This window comes from Patella vulgata, chromosome 1 (genome assembly GCF_932274485.2).
Source record: "Patella vulgata chromosome 1, xgPatVulg1.2, whole genome shotgun sequence".
Classification (NCBI taxonomy): domain Eukaryota; kingdom Metazoa; phylum Mollusca; class Gastropoda; family Patellidae; genus Patella; species Patella vulgata.
Window position 1 is genome coordinate 25,628,848 of NC_065879.2, and position 21,197 is coordinate 25,650,044.

Here is a 21,197-nt window from a genome sequence, read left to right on the forward strand (position 1 = left end):
TTGCTTATCGCTCTGCTTACCCTGAGCAGAAAATGCTCATTATCGAACTTAGTCAAGGTATTGATGTAACAAAACTGTACACCAAGTTTCATCACTCTCACTTAATTAGAACTAAATTTATCGTGTCCCAAAGCATCAACCAATCAAATTGCTTATCTCTGCTTGTCCTAAGCAGAAAATGCTCATCTTCGAACTCCATCAAGGCATTGACCAAATAAACACCTACACCAAGTTTGAACATTCGAGCTCAATTAGAAGGAGAGTTATTGTGTCCCAAAAAATGTGACAGACACACAGACGAACCCATTTTAATAATCCCCCATTTTCTTCGAAAGGTGGGGGACAAAAATGTCATGCAAAGGAGGGGGGGGGGAACGAAATACAGAATTGCTGTATAGTCGCACTACAAATCTTGGGAACTGAGATAATGGCAGCAGTAATTACGAGTTCATTTGCTGATATTTATCAGACTGTTGAATAAAGCAAAGGAAGACAAAATTCATCAGTTTTTTGGGTTTTTTTAATTCTATTTTCAATTTATACATGTAGTTAACCAGAAAGATAGTTTTTTTTTACCACTTATTTTGATTCAAATAGTGGATCAATCAAGGATTTTTGCATCCACCCAAAGTGGGCAAACAGCCATACAGTTGTAAAATTTTGTTTGAATATCTTCCCCCAAGGAAGAAAATTACGTGAAAAAGGTCTTTGCCCAGATTTGATTTGTTATCGATGACATGAGGTTTTGTGGTATAAATACATAATATAACAACCATTTTTCATAATAACATAAAATGTATGATAGTCTTGAATTACATAAACTTTCCTGTATCTAAAATCATGTTATACAACTTAAATTTATCACATTGAAGCACATTTGATATATTATTCAAACTGCATACACATGAAATTTAGAGACTTTGTCTTTTTGAAGATGTGACTTTACAGTTACATCAAGTTTATTTGTTCAGATTAGATGGTATGCAAAATTTAGGCAGATTTGCCAAATGAGTGCAAATTTTTGCAGTTTATGTTTTATTCTGAATATGATGTTATGTAAGATTAACTCTTTTAATAATTTTTGTAAGTGTGCTAATGCCTCTTCAAAAAAAAAAAATCCCGAATTAGATGGAGCATTATTATTATTTATACAGAAACACATAAAATATTGAACACTTAGGCTGACCTTAAAAATATCTTTGTTTCGCCTAACGCGACCGACTAACTAAAACCACCCCCGACTTAAATTATTTTATTGCACTTTTCCACGATCTTTTTATTTTATTTTGTGTGTCAACCTGAAATATATCATGAGAGTTATTTCCCTATACTATGGCTATGGTTTGATTCATTATTGAAACTGGTTGATCAAGACGAAAGCGTCATAGGTGTCGCTTCTCAACAAAATGGTTGCAGACGAATACACGTCCATTCCCACGAAATAATTCTGCCTCTATGTCTGTGGTGCGTAGTTTTAAACATGACGACGATATTTTCAATATCCGTTTTCGAGAAAAATAAAAGCACAACGCGCACTATCGTTAAAAACGTGTTGAAGGAGTTTCACACTTCAAGTTCGTGGCTAATCGTATGCGAGTCGGGCATCACGAAAAATCCTGATGTCATTGATTTGTTTGCCAATAAAGAAGACGAATGTTTCCACCCGGAAAATTATTAAGCTGTCAAATTAGCTCTTAAGTTTAATAAAAACTTTCAGTTCGTTACTTTTTACGTCAGACCCCAAATTCATTAAACAAAATTAATGAATCTGTAGTATACAGCTAATAAGTTTTCTGTGTTGATTTCTCTGACTTTAAAAAAAAATCTGAAAAAAAAACCGACCTACCGACCCTTCTCCTCGATTGTGGGTCGGGTTTGGTGAAACAAAGATATTTTTAAGGTCAGCCTTATAAAAATCTATTTACCACATTTTGTGTATAAAACATTTAAGATTATGAGCAACAGTATACACAATAGGTTACATATGTATTAATGACAGTTTGACAGGATGAATAAAAGAAGTGGGAGCATGATTCCAGCATGATTAAAAGATACAAGATATATTCTAATGAGGATCACCATCACTTAATAAAATTAGAAATGAAACAAGTGTTGCAGTTAAATATCAATACAGTGGTATTCCAAATAGTTATTACCCATGGCCATAGCTGCTCAGAATTATTCTCGTACATGTATATTGTTTTCTCATAATTCACAACAATACGCACTATCAATACAGACATGAAAGTGAAATTTGGTGATTCTCCTTTATAATATCACAGTGATATCTCTGATCTAGAATACAACTCCCACTCTAAAAGGTACTATAAATAAAGTACAGATAACATAAAAAAGAACAACTAATTGATGTATGTATTGGCCACTTGAACTTCACAAATAAAATTGAAATCTCTGATCACCACGACAATATCAACAAGAAATTTATGTGCCCTAAAATTAAAGCTAAACATGTTAACATATACAATGTATATGAATTAAATTAATGCCAGCCCTCTGTATCATAATCTTTTTCACATGAACATGCTGGTTATAATTCTAAGTCGTCTAACATGCACAGCAATTACCAAGACATTTTATCTGTTTAAGTCAAGAATTTTACTGCTAACAGTTTAACCTAAGGTTCTCTGCAGGCAAAAAATTGAAATGAGGATACCAGGTTTGTCCCGAATTTACCTAGTTGGTGTTGATTTGACATTAGACCCCATCTCTCTCTTTTTAAATTTAACATTGTCATATGACTGACTTGAAATAATCACTATTGATTAATTTTATTACTTCGAAAGCTGGTAAATATATCCCATTTATGGTAGTTTTAATATCTTGTTCGCATACATTTCTTGCTTTACAGTGATGATGAAATAATCACAATTTTTGGACATGAAGCAATATTGAAAAATTGACATTTACACTCCTTTTATTCAGGGTATACAAATTTTTCCAAATTCTAAAGTTACATCATCATTCCGCTTTTATTCTGTGATTCAGACATAGATTTTGCTATGGTTCGCTTCATTTCGTCATCACCTTCCTCATACATCTTCTTCAGTAAACTCATCATACCAGCTTGTGGATCTTCCATATCTTTATCATCAGGCTTAGGCCTAAATAAGAATCAAAATTTTTAATGATATTCAGTAACAATGAATATACAGCAAACACCTAGCAGCTTTCAAATCTTTGGGGTTAGGGACAATATCTGCACATAAGACTGATGGAAAATAGGTTTCATCTTTTAAGATTAATCAAATATTAATGATATTCAGTAACAATGAATATACAGCATACACCCAGCAGCTTTCAAATCTTAGGGGTTAGGGACAATATCTGCACATAAGACTGATGGAAAATAGGTTTTATCTTTTATGATTAAACAAACAATCGAACAAAATTTGAAAAACTATTTTTAAAAATTTCCACCTAATTAACCATCTTTTATGATTAATCAAACAAAATTTGAAAAATTACTTTTTAAAAATTTCCACCTGATTAATCATCTTTTATGATTAATCAAACAATCGAACAAAATTTGAAAAATTATTCTTAAAAATTTCCACCACGAGCTTTCGGTGCCTCGACAGTAGCTACAAAAGAAAACGCTGATTCAAGTTTTAAATCATTTATTTCAGTCAATAAGGTTACTCCTTGGGACTACTGAGTGACATTTCTACTAGGATTCTTTAGTCTTTATCAAACGTCACTCAGTAATAAACAGCAATTGTATTCCACAGAATTGTGTTGTGTGTACATACTTTCAGTTCAATTACCAGCTTTCCATAGGACTAGTTCCTCAAGAGAGTGTGTCAGGAAACTTTGGGTGGACTCAGGTGATTAAAGACCTTGAGTTTTTATCACAGATTTTGAGTTTATTCTTGTTCCTGTCCCCTGGACCAGGAGATGCATACAGGGGAGCTAAAAACTCATTTAATGAGTATTCAACACCGAAATATATTGCTACAGTGTATCTATAAAGTAAAGACTTACTTCGCACTCTCTGCTTTTTTCTTTTCGCTAGCAGTTACATGGAACCAGGTTTTTCCTTCATTTTTCTTCTTCAACATAACTAGAACCATGTCTGACTTGATCTAAAATAATATACACTAAATAATTATAATTCTAGACACACCTTCAATTTCAGAAGGGGATAGATATGAGTGCATATTAAACTCAATATGAACCATGGCATTATACTTCAGTCAGAGTAGTCAAGCGGTAAGGGCACTAGGTTCCATTTCACCAATGGTTTTCAAGTAAATTAACCATTTTACAACTCTAATTTATGTGATTTTACAACTCTAATTTATGTGATTTTACAACTCTAATTTATGTGATTTTACAACTCTAATTTATGTGATTTTACAACTCTAATTTATGTGTACACAACTTTAAAGGAGCTAAATCGCTAATATTTGGGACCTAGAAATTGACACAAATGGGTCGCAACGCATATAATGTAATATGAATGTATATAAATTGATTTACATTCAATCGTTTCTGTTTTTACTGTAATTTCTAATCAGTTATGTTCGGCGAAATGCGCCAAAGTCTCAATTAAATGACAATCTTTAGCGTCTGGTTATTCCAGTCTACACCGATGGTATTTATTGCACATGCTCTCCAGATAAGAATTGTGGAATATGTCTAGCCTTGTTCTTTGAGTCCCTTGTTCCAAATTGACAAATAATTCGTGTTTTCAATGTCGAAGATTTTTGATGATATTGAGTTAGAGACTTAGCTACTTTAAATATGCTTCATCTTCATGAAATGAGCCTCCAGACTTCTTGACTAGGATTTCCTGGGTTACATGCAAGAAGCACACAACTATCTATTAAAGACAACTTACATAAAATATGCATCTAAACCAAAACAAACCTTATGGTAGCTTTTTGAAGCATCAATTTCTTCACATAAATTGTTAATTTGTACTTCATAATTCTTGTTATTGAGACCGTCAACGCTCAGATATATAGATCTGAAATACAGTATTGAAAACATTTACAACACACTAAAATATGATTATGAGTAAAAACCCATCAAGTCATTATCAGAAATTAGAATTTGTTTGGCTTCTAGTTCTGCCCTATGCGAACCTTTAGTATACAAAACATTTAATATCAAGGGCCATAACTCTGAAATCACTGAAAATCCATAGGTTTCTGAGTCGCATGACCTAAAATATGTGTACAAATTTAAAGTCAATCAGATATTAATTTTAGCCCCTAGAGCTTCCAAGAGATTTTTCAAAGTGATCAAGGGGCATAACTCTTACAGTAATTATCGGAAATCGTTAACCCTTGTGCATATACAAGGGGTATTTCGGGACCCCATGACCATATCCTTAAAGATAGGTTCCCAGAAAAGTATTTATCGGGTGGTTATTTCCAATAAAAGTATGGCAATTTTGGTAAGTAGAGATATCCAATCTTACTAGAAAAATACTGGATTCCCTGAAAAACATGGGAGCGTACACAGGACAAAAATGTAAGGGTTCCCCTAATCAACAGCCCGACGATTAGGAATACCTGCACGCGTGACGTCGAAGGTTGCACGCGAAGACTGAGCGCTTGGTGTCCATGTTGATAAACTTCATGAAGAGTTAGACGTACAACACTTTTTGAGATAAAAATCACGGAAAAAGATGCGGGGAGTGGATAATCCAAGAATTTAATTAGGATTCGATATTTGTTATAAATAGTCAGCGATTTGTGAGCAACTTGTTCATAATTGTCTCGTGCAAATTTTATACATTGTCAGCTACTCAATGTCAAGTATAATGCTGCAAATAGAACGGAAGTGAGGCAGTGGCAACATTCATCATTTGACAAGAAACTATGAGTACTACATTATCAAACACAAGGGGTCTTCTGGAACCCCCTCCCCTTTCTTTTCAACTTTTTGCTGTTCTGCGCTAGCTTTGTATTTGGAATTTTTCTTACTGATGATATTGTGTTGGTCATTCGAGTAATCTAGATCTGAAAGCAAATCTAGGTACTCATCTAGGTACCAACCTCATCAAAAGAAGATTCTACATGGAAATGACAATTAAGTTATTTGCAGATTTGTATGGTTTCAAAAATACCTTATAATTCATATCGTCACTGTTAATACCTCAAATAATTTTTTTTTTACTCTGATTGATTATTATTCCGTTATATGGGGCTGTAGTTTGATCAAAATTATGCACCCAAATACCAATTTATCTGGGGTCTTAGATTACCCCTTGTTGACAATGTTTTTCGTGTGACCTGTCCGCACAAGGGTTAAAAGCAATAGACCTCTTAGTCTCATGATCTTAACATTAGCCCCTAGAGCGACCACAAGATTTTTCAGTCATCAAGGGCCATAACTCTGCCAGTAAATATCAGAAATTGTTGAAAAGGGCTTCTTCATCTCATGACCTTAATCGAATATTAAATTTAGCCTCTAGAGCATCCACAAGCAGGACTAACTAAACTTGTAAACATACAAAAGACTTTCAAAATTAAATGGTGTAATGCAGAGGCATTGAAGAAATTTAAAGGTTGAAAACTATGCTATAGTTACATGGATTGTTTATTCTGAAATATTGGGTCTTTATAAATGCATTAATAGAAATTATAAATTTTCCAGAATACCAAACTGAATCACTTACTTGTCAGTAAATTCTGATTTAACATTATCTTTATCTAATGACTGCACATTATCGAATGTTATATAGAGTTTCATAAACTTGTCTGATTCATCCCATCCTGCAAAACAAGATTACTGTATATATCTAACAACTTAACCAGCAGTTGCCATGTAAGATACGCCCATATTATGGTCTGAAATTTGCAAATATCGAAAGGGACTGAGATCCTTGGGATATAAAGATCTATTTTAAGTTTCATCAAAATCAGATAAAAATTGTGACCCCTAGAGGGTCCACAACCTTCGTATTACATACTTTTAAACAATTTGTGTCGAAAGAGCGACCCCTTTGTACGGCAGTTTTGGTCCGATAGTTTTAGTCTGATTTTCACTTATTTCGAACTCAACCATCATTAGGGTGTAACGGTGATATATTCAAACCTTTTTAAAATCGGATAAAAATTGTGACCTCTAGAGAAGCCACAGGTTATAACACGATTTTTCGTACATGCACAATCAGGGGCCATAATCCAGGAAGTTACAGTCTGATATGCATGAATATCGAAATGAACCATGATCTTTCGGTTATAAACACATTTCCAGTTTCATCAAAATCGGATCAAAATTGTGGCCCCTAAAAGGTCCACAACATTGATAAACCATATTTCCCCACTATTTGCTTACGAGGGGCGACCATTTGTCGAGCTGTTTGGGTCCAATTTCCACGAATTTCGGACTCCACTATCATTAGGATATAACAGTGATATATTCAAATGTTTTTTTTTTTAAAAATGCGACTTTTCGAACAATTAGTGGCCATAATCCAGGAAGTTGTGATCGGATATGTGCAATTATTGAAAGAAACCAAAATCTTTGTGATATAAACCTCAATTTAAAGTTTCATCAAACACCAAAATTGGACAAAAATTGTGGCCTCTAGAGGGTCCACAACCTTATATACCATATTTTTACACTATTTGCATATGAGAGGAGGCCATTTTGTCCGGCAGTTTTGGTCCGATTTTTACAAAAATTCGAACTAAGCTGACATTATAGTACTAAGGTGATAAATTAGAATGTTTTTTTTTTAAATCGGATAATAATTGTGACCTGTAGAGGAACCACAAGCTAAAAACCTGATTTTTCGTACAATCAGGGGCCATAATGCAGGAAGTTACGATCGGATATGTGTGACTATCAAAAGGAACCAAGATCTTTGGGTTATAAACATGCATATCAAGTTTCATCAAAATCAGATGAAAATTGTGACGTCTAGAGTGTCCACAAGCTAAAAACATTATTTTTCGTACAATCAGGGGCCACAATCCATGAAGTTCTGGTCCGATACATGCCAATATCGAAAGGAACTGAGATCTTTGGGAGATAGACTTATATTTCGTTAAAATGGGATAAAAATTGTGACCAGTAGACTGTCACAAACAAACTGTGGACCAGGGCTTGGGCCATTACATTGCCAATGTAATTAATTACATTACCATTACTTTTTAAATGTAATCATTACAATTACTTTCTCATTTTTAGCATTGTAATTAATTACCATTACCCATTACATTGAAAGTAATTAATTACCATTACCCATTACTTTATGACTATATAATTAAAAAAAATTTTGGATAGAAATTTTAAAAAAAACTTATTTTTCTGCCATGAAGTACCTACAAAATCAAAATCAAACTCAAAATAATCCTTGATTCACTTAATAGATATTTGTTTATGAATTATTATTTCTAGCAATTATTATAACATCAAGGCAAATTTTATAGTGACGGGCAGTGGTGACAAAAACTGACATTTTCACCGTATGACTTGAAAAATTAATCAAAACTTTAGTTAATTAACTGTATTTTCTTTTAAGTAATTTTTTCAAAAAATTTAATCAGTCCAAATAGTTTTTCTATAATATATTGTATAATAACTGGTAAATTATTCAACATGACTCTAAAACAAAATATAGAATATTAGTTTTAAGTAATCATAAAATGATGAGATACTTGAAGGTCATTGTTTGGTTTGTCACTAATTGTTACCTTGAGATTAAGCTTAAAGTGCCATAAGACTATTTATTGTTTTAATCTAACTGACTGATTGATTGGTTTAATCTCACTGTGCCCCCCAATCAACTGGTGTTATAGGGTAGTGGTGTGAAAATTTAAGTAAACAAAGGATTATAGACTGTATCCTTATTAGTACTGTTCACCTAGTTAAAATTTAATTAGTTTAATGATTAAAATATATAAGTTAAGTTCACGTGTCATCGGTTAACGAGTATCTTAAATATTATTCACCTACCTTTCATTCAGACAGTACTCATAAATCAATCAAATATATGATTTGAAACTCACTATCATTATATAAGGATAGTTGTCACCCCAATTACATTATATCTTTTAAAATGGCTAAAATTCGCATAGGGTTTATTCCTAATTCTCAAGGAGGTCAAAATTTAGTTAATTTGGGGTATAAGTACAGAGTAAAATATACGAAACCCAATAGCACCTGCAGACTTTTACTGAAAATACAATAGTTCAGTTGGATAACGGGGGACGATTGCCCCCTAAAAGACGAAAATATAAAAGAGTAGAAGAATCTATTAATGATCTAAAAATCAAACTGTTAAATGGAGTAAAAAGTGCAATTGAATATACTGACGCCATATCACATTTAGTAGGGTTATGATTTATGTTTGATACATGTATTTGTTGTTACTTTAATGAAATTTATTGTGAATAAAGTTGTTAATTAGTTTAAACCTTGTAGTTTAAAAAAACAGACTATACTTTTAACACCATTGTATTCAATAATCCCCTTGCTTGATTAATCCCCTATGAGAACAATAGCAGGGGGCACAGTGAGATGTCCCCGATTGATTGACTGAGTGATTGGCTGAAAATTAGTACTAATCTTTGATTATAATATACATCTTATCAGAAATCCACTTCTTAGGGGTTACATGTCTAAAAAAGGTTCCTTCATAAAAAGTAATAAAAGAAAATGTTTAATGCCTTCTTATTTTTCAAAACTGATTTAAATCTTTTTTTTAGAATTATAATGAATTGGATTGGTGTTAGATACACTTAATTACTTCTTTGGTGCTATAAAATTTGAGGCTTGTCATATTGGAAATATTTATATATGCCATAAAATGTAATTATTGAAATGTAATTGACCATTACATGATTTTTGGAATGTAATTAATTACATTCCCATTACTCATTACTTTTGAAATCTTCCATTACTCATTACCTGACCGTTACTTAAAAAATGTAATGATTACATAAGATTACCATTACCCATTACCCAAGCCCTGCTGTGGACGGACTGACGTCTGGACAGACAGGGGCGACGCCATAATACGTCCACATGAAAATGTGGGTGTACATGTATATAAAAATGTCTTACTTCCAATTTTTTGTTTATCCCTTGTTTTGAGCTTCACATTCCTACTAATTGAATAGATCTAAATCATTTTCTTTAAGGTACTAAACATTTGATTTCAGCGGGTCATGAACATTAGAATGTTTGGAAAAAGCGTATATTCCTTTACCATGCGTTTTGGGTTGCCTCCCTTGTAAGCTTGCATCATTTCAGGTCTTCGACTGTACTGTGCAGTGGACGCTAATGTTCACCTATTCGATCCAATCACTCAATTATTTATTACTTACAATGTCTGTATGTTTTGTCTTCGGTTTATATTTGGTAGATACATGTGGTGCGATCCCTCCTGCACTTAATGTTTGGTAATTTCTAACCAGACCGCAATATTATTATTAATTGTGACTGCGGGAAGCCTTGGCAGTATCTTTGACATTTTAGATTGTCTATGCTGTGTTTTGATGGATACATGTAGATACTGTTAGTGTTGCACTGTCGATTAAAACATCAGTAGCTAAATGTAGTTAGTTGTAAATGCTCAAAAGCAAAGACTGCCAGAAAGCTAGAGTGGAGTGAGAGAGAAACCAATGGGGTTTAACGTCAACTCGACAAAATATTGATTAGACAAGTCACAACCCATTTACATGTACTTAATAAATGATGCAAGATAAAATACTGCTGTCAACATACCATATTTTGTAATTTTTTCTCTGTGAAGTCTTCGTTTAGAATCTGAGGCAACTGTTATTGATTTAGCTTCTAATAAGGAGGCTTCAGTTTTATTCTTTATCTCTGTTTCAAGTTTTCTTATTTCAACTGAAAGAATATTTTTAACCTTTTGCCGTGTTGCTTCATTATTGAATTTCTCCAACTCTTCTAGATCTTTTCTTAACTGAAAGACATAAAATTAAATTCAAACTAAATTTGTAGTTTTATTAAAGATCCTTAATAGAAAACCTAAAACATTGTATTTTACAAGATATTTCAATGAAAAACCATAATTAAAGATAATAATGCAGGAGTCATTATGTAATGTGAATGACACAACACTCTAATAATAATACAACAACTGGGTGATGATTTAGCATGAACATGATTTGTTCGGATACTAGTCTCAGACCAATCCCTACGGGAAATAAAGTTACTAAAATAAAGACCTGGGAACAGTTTCACAAAACTTTCTATCTTACCTTAAAATATCTTACGAAAAAGATAAGAATCATTTACGCCAGTTTCACAAAGGCCGACGTACGTTTTTTCTTAACTTTTTTTTCGAAAACAGATCACGAATGGTTGTGATGTCATGTGGCATCACTTCATTCATGCTTCTGTAAACATTCCCGCATTCTGAATTTTGGCAATGTCTGCATTTATAGCCGATATGTTAGATTTTATCCTTACTTTTTAAAATATTAACAATGAAAATGATATAGTCCTTATACATGTATTAAATTAGAATTCAATATTGATTGAATTAGAATTGATCAATTTCAATTCAAGCAATATTGATGCTGTTATCTTGCCTTGAAACTATAGGATCCTAATATCTAATATTTAAGACACAATCAAACATACATTATGCAAGAGCTAAATCTGCCTATTGGAGGTCTTTCTTTGGGCCTGAAATGTTACCTGTATAATAACACTATTAATTAGACATTTATTAACATTAAATACCTTAATCAACTCTTGATGCCATCTTCTGTGTCAGATTTTCACTGCATTTGAATCTGAATTGCTGCTCAATGCTCATTAGTGATTTAATCCAAAAATGGATAATCAAGACTATGTTTTTTATTGTACCGACTTTAGTAATGATGATCAAGGCTAGGCCTAAAGTTTAAATGCTAATATCTTGGTTCTGAGTAGAGCAATTTGACTGAAATTTTTAGCATATTCCCTTTACCTTATCTAGTTTTTAACTATTATAGTTATAGTGAAAACTGCCAGCTCTTTCTAATCTTCCATAATGCCCCTTTAACATTTTATAATCAGTACACAAGTTGTGTACCTTACCCTATGGTTTCAGGTGCCATTTGTAATGAACAAATAAAAACATATCCTACAACACAATGTGGAAGTAATTAGTAAAGGCTGATTCACAAACGACAATTTAATAAATTTTAAAAAAAACTTGTAGGAAGGCACTATTAAAGCAGGCGTAAACGACTGCCTTTCAATTTGAACTGTTCACATATTTTACCAAACATAATTGATTAGGAATTACAATATTTTTTTCAAAAATTGAATATAAATTAAATCACTTAAATTTACACACATTCATTATTATGTGCTTTTATAACCAGTTGCAGTTTGGTCCATTTCAAGGTTTCAAAAAATAGAGTCATACGTACGGTTTATCTTACATCAATAATTATTAAGACTAAATGTGTTATTTGTAAAATCAAATGACGTTACCTAATAAGTTAGTTTCGTTTTCCGCATTGTGACATTGTCTGGTTTGTGATTTTAAGTTTTCTGATCAGCTTTTTCTGAATTATCTTACAAATTTTGTAAGGCATTTCAAATAAAAATGTGTACCTCTTCAACTGCTGCCATTGTATCGTAAAGAGATGATAATTATAGGTTTAAACTAGAGAATTAAAATTCACAGTAGCAGTACTTTTCTTTCAACTACAATAATTCTGCTGGTAACATGTGCACTCGACTCGTCCAGAATTTTCTTCGCCTTCAAGTTCGGATTTCCCTCTTTCCGGTTGTATCTTTAACGACATAGGGATCATTACAACGGTATACAGACAACTCATCCCAAAGACAACTCATCTCAAGACAACTCATCCCAATACAAGACAACTCATCCCAACTTTAAAACATGGATCGAGATATAAGACAACTCATCCCAACAAATATAAGCGCTAGTTTTATTTGTTTTAATAACGATGTTGAAAGTTGGCATAACAGAATGAATCATAAGGCAAAAAAAGGAAACCTCCAATTTTACCTTCTACTAACATTGTTGTAAACGGAGGCAGTTCTCACTATAATAGTTAAAATGTAAAGATAATAGTTACATGTTAGATAATGTAAAAGGAATATGCTGAGAATTCCAGTCAAATCGCCCCCCTATGAACCGAGATATTGGCATTTGAATTTTAGGTATAGCCTCGATCATCATTACTAAAGTAGGTAGGTACGATAAAAAAAAAACAACCATAGTCTCGATTATCCAGTTTTGGATTAAATCATCAATGAGCGTTGAGCAGCAAATATGATTCAAACCCAGAGAAAATCCAACACATAAGACCGCATCGAAAGTTGATTAAGGTTTTTTCATGTTAATTTAATGTCTATAAATTAATAGTTTATTTAACATTTTAGGCCCAAAGAAAGACCCGCAATAGTCAGATTTAGCTCTTGCATAATGTATGTTTAATAGTAAGTCGATTCAACATAACATAGAAAGACAATTTCTCAAACCGTATGCGAAAATTAAATATGACCATGGCTACAACCACATTAGTTAGTTCTACTACCACATGTAATTGTAATCTGTTTCACAGAGAATTACGAGTCTAGTAATATATCTCTGTCAAAGATGACTGCCTTAACACGTGCCGTCACAGCACGCGGCGTCAATCATTGGCTGAATGGCGCGTGCATTGTTTACATAAGACGTTACTGCTTCGGAGAGAATGCTGCATTTTAGTCATTTTAATACCCATTTACACTAAATAGGAAATAATTTTTACCTACAAATACGTCAAACGCCTTTATTTATTTTTCCAATACATAAAAAAAATGTTTTAGAATTTAATTTGTCGCAGGAAAAAAGTTAATATTACTGGCTTATTAAGCCGCATCGATGTCATCCTTATCAGTGATTGTAGCGGCCTAGCAAATATTCACTGCGGATCAGTGTGGTAATATTGTACCAGCTTACTTACTGCAACTTGTCGTGTGGTTGGAGCAAGACGGAAGACACGGTATTTGAACCATCTCTAAACACATGTGGTAAGGGACACGTCGAATTATCCAATAACACCCAATAACTACCCAATAACACCCAATAACTCCAAAATAACTGTCGGTCAATCTGACTTTTCGGGCAGACGGGTAAAGTGAAAAAAAATATTATTTCATCTATTTGGCAAAATAAAGTGTCCGAAGTCTAATAAAAATAATTTTACTTTTCTTTTAATTGAATACCACGAATTTGTACTGAATTTACTATGGATTAAAGCATTTTGTCTGAAGCCACTCTACTTTGTGCAACATTTTTCGGGCATCGATTATTATTTGTGAATGCAGCTGCAACAGTATGATTGGATGGTCGGCATAGAGTGGGATTTCGGTTGCAACCCGATTGGAAACTTTGAAGTTGCTTAATTCAGGGGCTAGAATAGCACAAAAACGCATTTGCGGCGGTTGAATTTTCAAAATTTTCTCGGGGAGCGCGAGTCCCCCATACCCCACGGCGATTGATTGGTTGTTTGGGATTTAGGATTTAGGCAAATCACCTTATAAGGTAGGCTATATTGGACCACATTGAAGTTGCTGTATTCACGGGCAGGAATAGCAGGAAAACGCGTTTGCGGCAGTTAAATTTTCAAACATTCATCGAACTCGTATGCGTATGCGTCACGGACCATTTTATGTATGAATTTATATCATATTTCTAGATTTATCTTGGTAAGGTGACACCGGTGAAACATGAAACACCTTCATCAAAGGTTTCTGGTCACGCCATAATCCAAATGTATAAAGAATTTATTTATCATTGATGTTATACATAAGTATACAATTTCACACACCGTCTTCATTATGGCGTTACTCAAATATTTATTTTACTTTTACACATGTGATAGCATACAAGGTCTGACTATTCATTTTGTTATTGCAAACTAGTCAGGCGTTACAACAGTTACACAGAAATAGAAGATGTTAATACAACCGTCTTAAAGCTATATAGGTTCCCACCATCACGATTCGCGCCAGGAAACTTTCCAAATGTTATACTTTTTTTTTGGGGGGGGGGGGGGAGGGGGGAGATGTCTATAGTCCTACGTTGTCGGTACGCGTATGGGGGGTAGCAATAACCAAAAGTTATTACAGATGTCCCCGCAATAGTTATTGTCGCATGGAATTTAGACAAAGCCATATTCTATATATTACGTTACGCAACATAAAAGTAGGATACTAAAATAAGTTCATGCGATAAGATTTTTTTTTTTTTTTGCAAGTAAAATATATACATACAAAAAATTCAAAATGGCAAAAAATCATGTTTGTAAAGGAATGCAAATTAACTGTGAAGTATTCTGTGTTGTCTGCGATTGAAATTATTATTTTTTGATGTAAATAAAAGCACATCGTCATGATATAATCTAAATAAAATACTTGTGTAATAATCAGTTTTATTCAACGAAGTTTTTTTTCTGTGCACCTTCCTGTTTTTTGCCAGATGTTTCTTTGGGCTTTACGCACCAGAAATCAGCATTTTTGCTTCCACACATTAAGCTCACAGTTCAGGACTTGTGGTCTTAGCTGCCAATTGCCTGTCCCATGAATTGTTGACACTAAATGGCAATATCCCGTAATAATAATTATATGCAAAAATATTTTGAATACTCTCGTCATTCAAATAATGATCCGAATCGACTTTAACAACGAAGAATCTGATCGGAATCAGCCGAGTACCGCCTATATCTGGTATAATGGAAATAATAGGTGGTGGTGGTGGTGGTGGTGAGGAGTGGGGGGGATAATATATTAGGAGATTGCTTTGATAAAATTACACTGATCAGAGTATGGGATGAAAACCCACCATACCGGTCGAGGCGTTTATGCGATAATCTGTTTTTTTTTTTATGTTTACGACCAAATTGTTTTGGCAGTTATGTCCATAGCTCCATTAATTTAACTCATATCACAATAATTTATATCGATATTTCATAATAATATACAATTTTTTATGCTAAATTGTCATTTGAAATTATAATCGTAAGGTTTTTGTGTCACATCCATGCGATTTCCAAGCAAGTTTTTAAGTTGTTAGCAAGAGACTTAACTCGATATAGAGCCAAGTCGGATCTAAAAAAAAAGAGTCACTCGGCCCTAAAAAGAGACTACTCGGACCAACACAAAAAGACCAATTATTTTATATTACAAGACCACTCGGACCAATATTTAGCATGACTCGACGCCATTTCAGAGAACTTCTTTCAGCACGATGTTCACAGAAACGATAGCCGACATTTTAAAAATAAAATACTGACAATAAATATATTGTTATTTATTTATTATGAAAGCATAGTAATCGCGGTAACAGCTACTTAAAGGCTCAATACCACTCTTGTTGTAACTGAATAATATGCCCCAATCTTTATTCTGGTCAACAAATTGTACTATTTTACAATATTCCAATTAATTGGTGATATAAATTTCATCTTAACACAACTAATTTAAAAAATTGGAAAAATTCAACTAAATGATTTGAAAAGCCTGACGTAAAGCTTTTCAAATGTGACTTGGATTTAAAAATATTTTTAAACCTTTTGGACAAGTAAAATAGGATTTAATGGATAATTTACACAACAGGTAGGACACTAACACATCTAATACTTAGAATAAGGCTATTTTTTTTATTTTCTGGAGCTGTCAAGCCAGCAAGAGTGTTATTGTCCCTTTAACAATATCATAGCCATAATTTACAGGTAAGTAACATACATAAAATGCCTTCGTTACTTAATGTGAGATACGGTTCATCTACTCGCTCATTATACGATTTCCAGAGGATAAAAAGTTTGCCTTGCATTGATCGGGCCTGCCATTTCTGGTAACGCTTTAACTTGCCCTTGAACACCATTTTTATTTGCAAGGAATCACAAACTATACACGTATCTGACATGTTGGCAAATGGTAATGAAGAATGTTGTTTGTTGTTGTTTATTACAGATTTAACGTCCAATACATGTTATTATGGACAGGTTGATTTGATTAAATTATTTACACTTAAAGGGTTGATAATTGGTAAAGAAAAATTCAAAATAAAGAAGTCCTTGTAAATCAGTCACCATAAAACACACTTATAAAATCATTGTCGCGAGAAGAGAGGGTGGGTCATCTTCTCTCTTTGTCATAATAAAAACAGGTTAAAACAGGAGGTCCAGCTGACTGATGTTTGGCGTCATCAGTGCGGATAGAAAAAAAAACCGCGGGGAAAAAGAATCCGCTTGCGTTATGTGGAAAAGCGAGGTGCTCGCAGTAAAAACCACATAGCTGGACCCGTGGATTATTTACATATTAAAAACTGTTCGTCCAATAAGTTCCATATGGTTAAAAGTTAATTAAAAGTCCTTTAATGCGGTTCACAGCGTAAGCGATTAAAAGTTAGGGGTTTTCTTGCGTATGACTCTCACCAGATAAAAGTTACCTGAAAAGAGAAAGAAGAGTCAGCAGCAACCCAGAACAAAGCAATTTAAGCAAATTAAAACATTTAAAGAAATAATACATGGCATTAAATTTTTAGACATAAATTAAATTAAATTGATTGATATGCACTGTCATTGATAATAATGGTTGTGTGGGTCCATATTCTTTTTTTCATTATTTTCCCTAATTTATTATTATATTAAATCATACAGTAGACTGAACCGCCATACTGTCCTACAACAATAATTCCTTCCTTTGTAACTAGATATGCAGTTCCCTATCTTGATGTCAATTTATTCTGATATTATTAAAGCATGCAGCTGGCTTGGCCGCCAACCTAGTCTATACAACAGTTATGTTCCATGATTAGTGCTCTTTTTCGCAACTAACTTAACAGTTAATTGTGACAAAGTACTCTATAACTTTCATCAAATTGAACGATCATTTAGGTGCTTAGAACTTTATGACCTCTGCTAGTTTTTGATAATATATGATATTGAGGTTTCAACTCTGTATAAACTTCTGTTAAGGCACGGATTGACTATGATCTAATTAAACATGTAATTAATCCCATATGTCATTTACAAACTACATGATCTGTGTACAAGCTCCACATGACTTCAAAGGAATATGCACTGGTCAGTAAGCATGCCATGACGAGATAAACAAGACAGTTGCATGTATGACCATGTGTCTTATCTATTCTCCGGCGCTATATAACCAGGAGTTTACTGACAGTTAGGCAGGCGACTAAAGACCACTAGAGACGAGCGCAGATGGAGAGACCGGCGCATGGAATCACCCGAGTTCAGCCGCTGCCTTGGCAGAAGGGCAGGTTGATGGATTTAATATAGTTATATGTGTTCCTCTATAGCTTAAGTTCCCGTATTGTTGTTGTGACTGTACCTGTTTTATATACCCGATGTAAATAAATAATATATTTACTAAACTGATCTCTGTTACCACTAAGATAGTGTTACATAATTCCCGATTCTGCTATGAATTTTGAGATCGCTTCATAGATTTTGCATGACATATTCCGAGGTGGGAAGAGTATATTTTTGAGTGTATATTGAAGTTTAGCATCTTCCATTAAACCTCTTACCTGTACCTTTTTTATATACCTGATGTAAATAAATAATATATTTACTAAACTGATCTCTACCACTAAGATAGTGTTACATAATTCCCGATTCTGCTATGAATTTTGAGATCGCTTCATAGATTTTGTATGACATATTCCGAGGTGGGAAGAGTATATTTTGGAGGGTATATTGAAGTTTGGCATCTTCCATTAAACCTCTTACTGGGAGTCTTTTCTCTTCCAATTTATTGCACGCAATGACGACATGATTAACGGTCAGAGTGTGGCCGCATTCGCGTTTCACTGGTTTATTTTTATGGTTGGTAATTAAATCTTTAGTTCTCAATCTTGTGATTAAGCCACAAATTTTGCGAGATGGGTGATTGACCTAGCAGCCTTTACAACCAGATCGTTATTTAAACACACATTATGCTAGAGCTAAATCTGATTATTGCAAGTCTTTATTTAGGCTTCAGATGTCATAGAAATTATAAATTAGATCTTTATTTAAACAACAAGCACAAAATCAACTCTGTAGACCCACGGATGGCTTGGATTCGGCTTGGATTTAAACAGGATTTCATTGATTGATTAAATTTTTAAATGGCGTCGTAAGCGGAGATTAACCGTTACGTTGACGTCATACTCCCGGAAATTTTAGATCGAGTCTAAATGATAGAGTGTACGAAGCGAGGCCGCTGTTGAGCGAGGCAGTTTGATTGAAAGTTCGATATATACGGCCTTGCTATTATGTTTAGTTGTGGTTAAAATAAGAGTTTGGGTGTTGGTATTATACGCTCTTTTGTCACTTACGTTTACAGAAAAATAATGGAAATTGATAAACATCGAAGCTAACATCACCCCAGTTGAATCTTAGCCCCATTGGATCACTGTTACCTATCTGTCTGCTTCGGGAGTTACGTAGGCCTACCAGTTACAGTACAAGAGTACACGCAGCTAACAAGAAGACGGAGTCGGTGAAGAGAGAGAGTTGACTCATATTTTTAGTCAAAAATTACAATGGTGATAACTTTGTTCAGAATAAAGTAATTTGACTGTAATTTTGAATATTTTCTTCTTTCATCATCTATTTTTGAACTGTTATAGCAAGAATGGCCAAATCTCTATTAAAGTCCCCCATAATGTATCTTTAATTTGAATCTAAAAGTATTTGCCCTTGCCAACTCAGTCTTCCATTCTGATTTAATCTTGGTTTTAACAATGCTGTTCAATTCATGAAGGGAGTCTGACACATGACTGCTCTTTGAATGGTGGCGGGGGGTTGGATGGCCGAATGGTTAGCACGCGCGCGCGTTTTCTCCGGGTCCTCCGGTTTCCTCCCACTGCTAAACCCCATTTCTCTCTCTCTTTCTCTCTTGAATGGTGAATGATGACAATAGTACGTGCGTGCGTGCGTTCCTAAGGTGATATCGTAGACAAGTGACAATAGTATACATTTAAGTGTCTATATACAATATCAGCGCTTTGACATTATTCCAATCACTCCAATTAAAATTGGATTGTTTTTCTTTGATGTGCTTCATCAATTTGATTAGCTTGTAACACGAGTGAGTATTCATGTACATAGGAATTAAACACTACTCAATTGACGATGTTTTGTTAAACATACATTATGCAAGAGCCAAATCTGTCTATTGCAGGTCTTTCTTTAGGCCTGCAATGTTATCTAAATTATTAATTAGACATTAATTAACCTATCCAGACCATAATCAACCCTAGATGGTTATGCTAGCCTGCGATCTTTAGTAGATTATGAGCCGATTTACTGCATAACTTTCCTTCAAGATTTAACGATTAAGTGGATAATCGAGACTATGATGTTTATCGCACTGACTTTAGTAATGATGCTCGAGGCTAGGCGGAAATTTCAACCGCTTAGCTCTCGGTTCATAGTGGATCAATTTGAATGAAATTTTCAGCAAATTGCCTTTACATTATCTAGTTTTTAACAATTATAGTGAGAACTGCCAACTCGTTATCGAATCTCCAATAATGTATCTTTAATTGATTTTCTTTGATGTGCTTGTTCATGATGAGAAATAACACGGGTGAGTACGCAACACTTTATTATTTCAAAGAAAATAGATGTATATTAAAACAAACACAATTATCAATTTATTAAAGCAACACTTTATTATTGGTCCGAAATCCGAGCAATCTTTTTGTTTGGTCCGAGTGGTCTTTTTTGTTGGTCCGAATTGGTCTTTTTTATTGGTCCGAGTGGTCTATCAAATAATAATTGGTCCGAGTGGTCTTTGTTTGGAGTTGTCAGAGACATTTTTTGAAACAAAAACGTTACGATTTTAAATTAAAATGACAATTTTGCATAAAGAACTGTATATTATCATGGACCTTATTATAAGGTCCATGACATTATCAAATACAGATATAAATTATTACCTCGTATTATATGAGTATAATGAGTTGAAATAATTATGGTGGATATGGATATTAGATGGATTTGGGTAAATCGTGCTACCGTAAATCGTAGGCTTATGTGTCAAAACATTACAGATATTTTTTAAAGAATAAAAAGCAACTTTAAACGGGTACCCACTTTTAACACCCAATCAATCAAACGTATGCATTCAAATTTTGTAGTTAATGGTTTGTTCCGGGTCGAGAGTTTAGATTACCAGTACGCTAATACTTGACAGCTATCACGTGACTTTGTAATGGT

The 21,197-nt window shown here is 33.7% G+C and overlaps 1 protein-coding gene across 1 annotated transcript; it reads right to left on the reverse strand.

Annotated features, from left to right (window-relative positions):
• Nucleotides 1-2,260: 2,260 nt before the first annotated feature.
• LOC126808835 (calcyclin-binding protein) lies at nt 2,261-12,727 on the reverse strand. Its single transcript, XM_050533825.2, has 6 exons — nt 12,562-12,727; nt 10,711-10,912; nt 6,650-6,746; nt 4,891-4,990; nt 4,003-4,103; nt 2,261-3,122 (listed from the first exon to the last, which is right to left on the reverse strand). Exons 1-6 carry the CDS (start codon nt 12,577-12,579, stop codon nt 2,972-2,974), a joined length of 669 nt encoding a protein of 222 aa, XP_050389782.1. The 5' UTR covers nt 12,580-12,727; the 3' UTR covers nt 2,261-2,971.
• Between the last annotated feature and the right edge of the window lie 8,470 nt (nt 12,728-21,197).

Bases quoted from the DNA above. Each gene is read 5' to 3' on its own strand.
- LOC126808835 (XM_050533825.2), bottom strand. The intron at 6,747-10,710 runs GTATGTTGACAG...CTTGTTTTGCAG, and splicing joins AGAAAAAATTACAAAATATG to GATGGGATGAATCAGACAAG. The intron at 3,123-4,002 runs GTAAGTCTTTAC...ATTCTTATTTAG, and splicing joins AAAAAAGCAGAGAGTGCGAA to GCCTAAGCCTGATGATAAAG.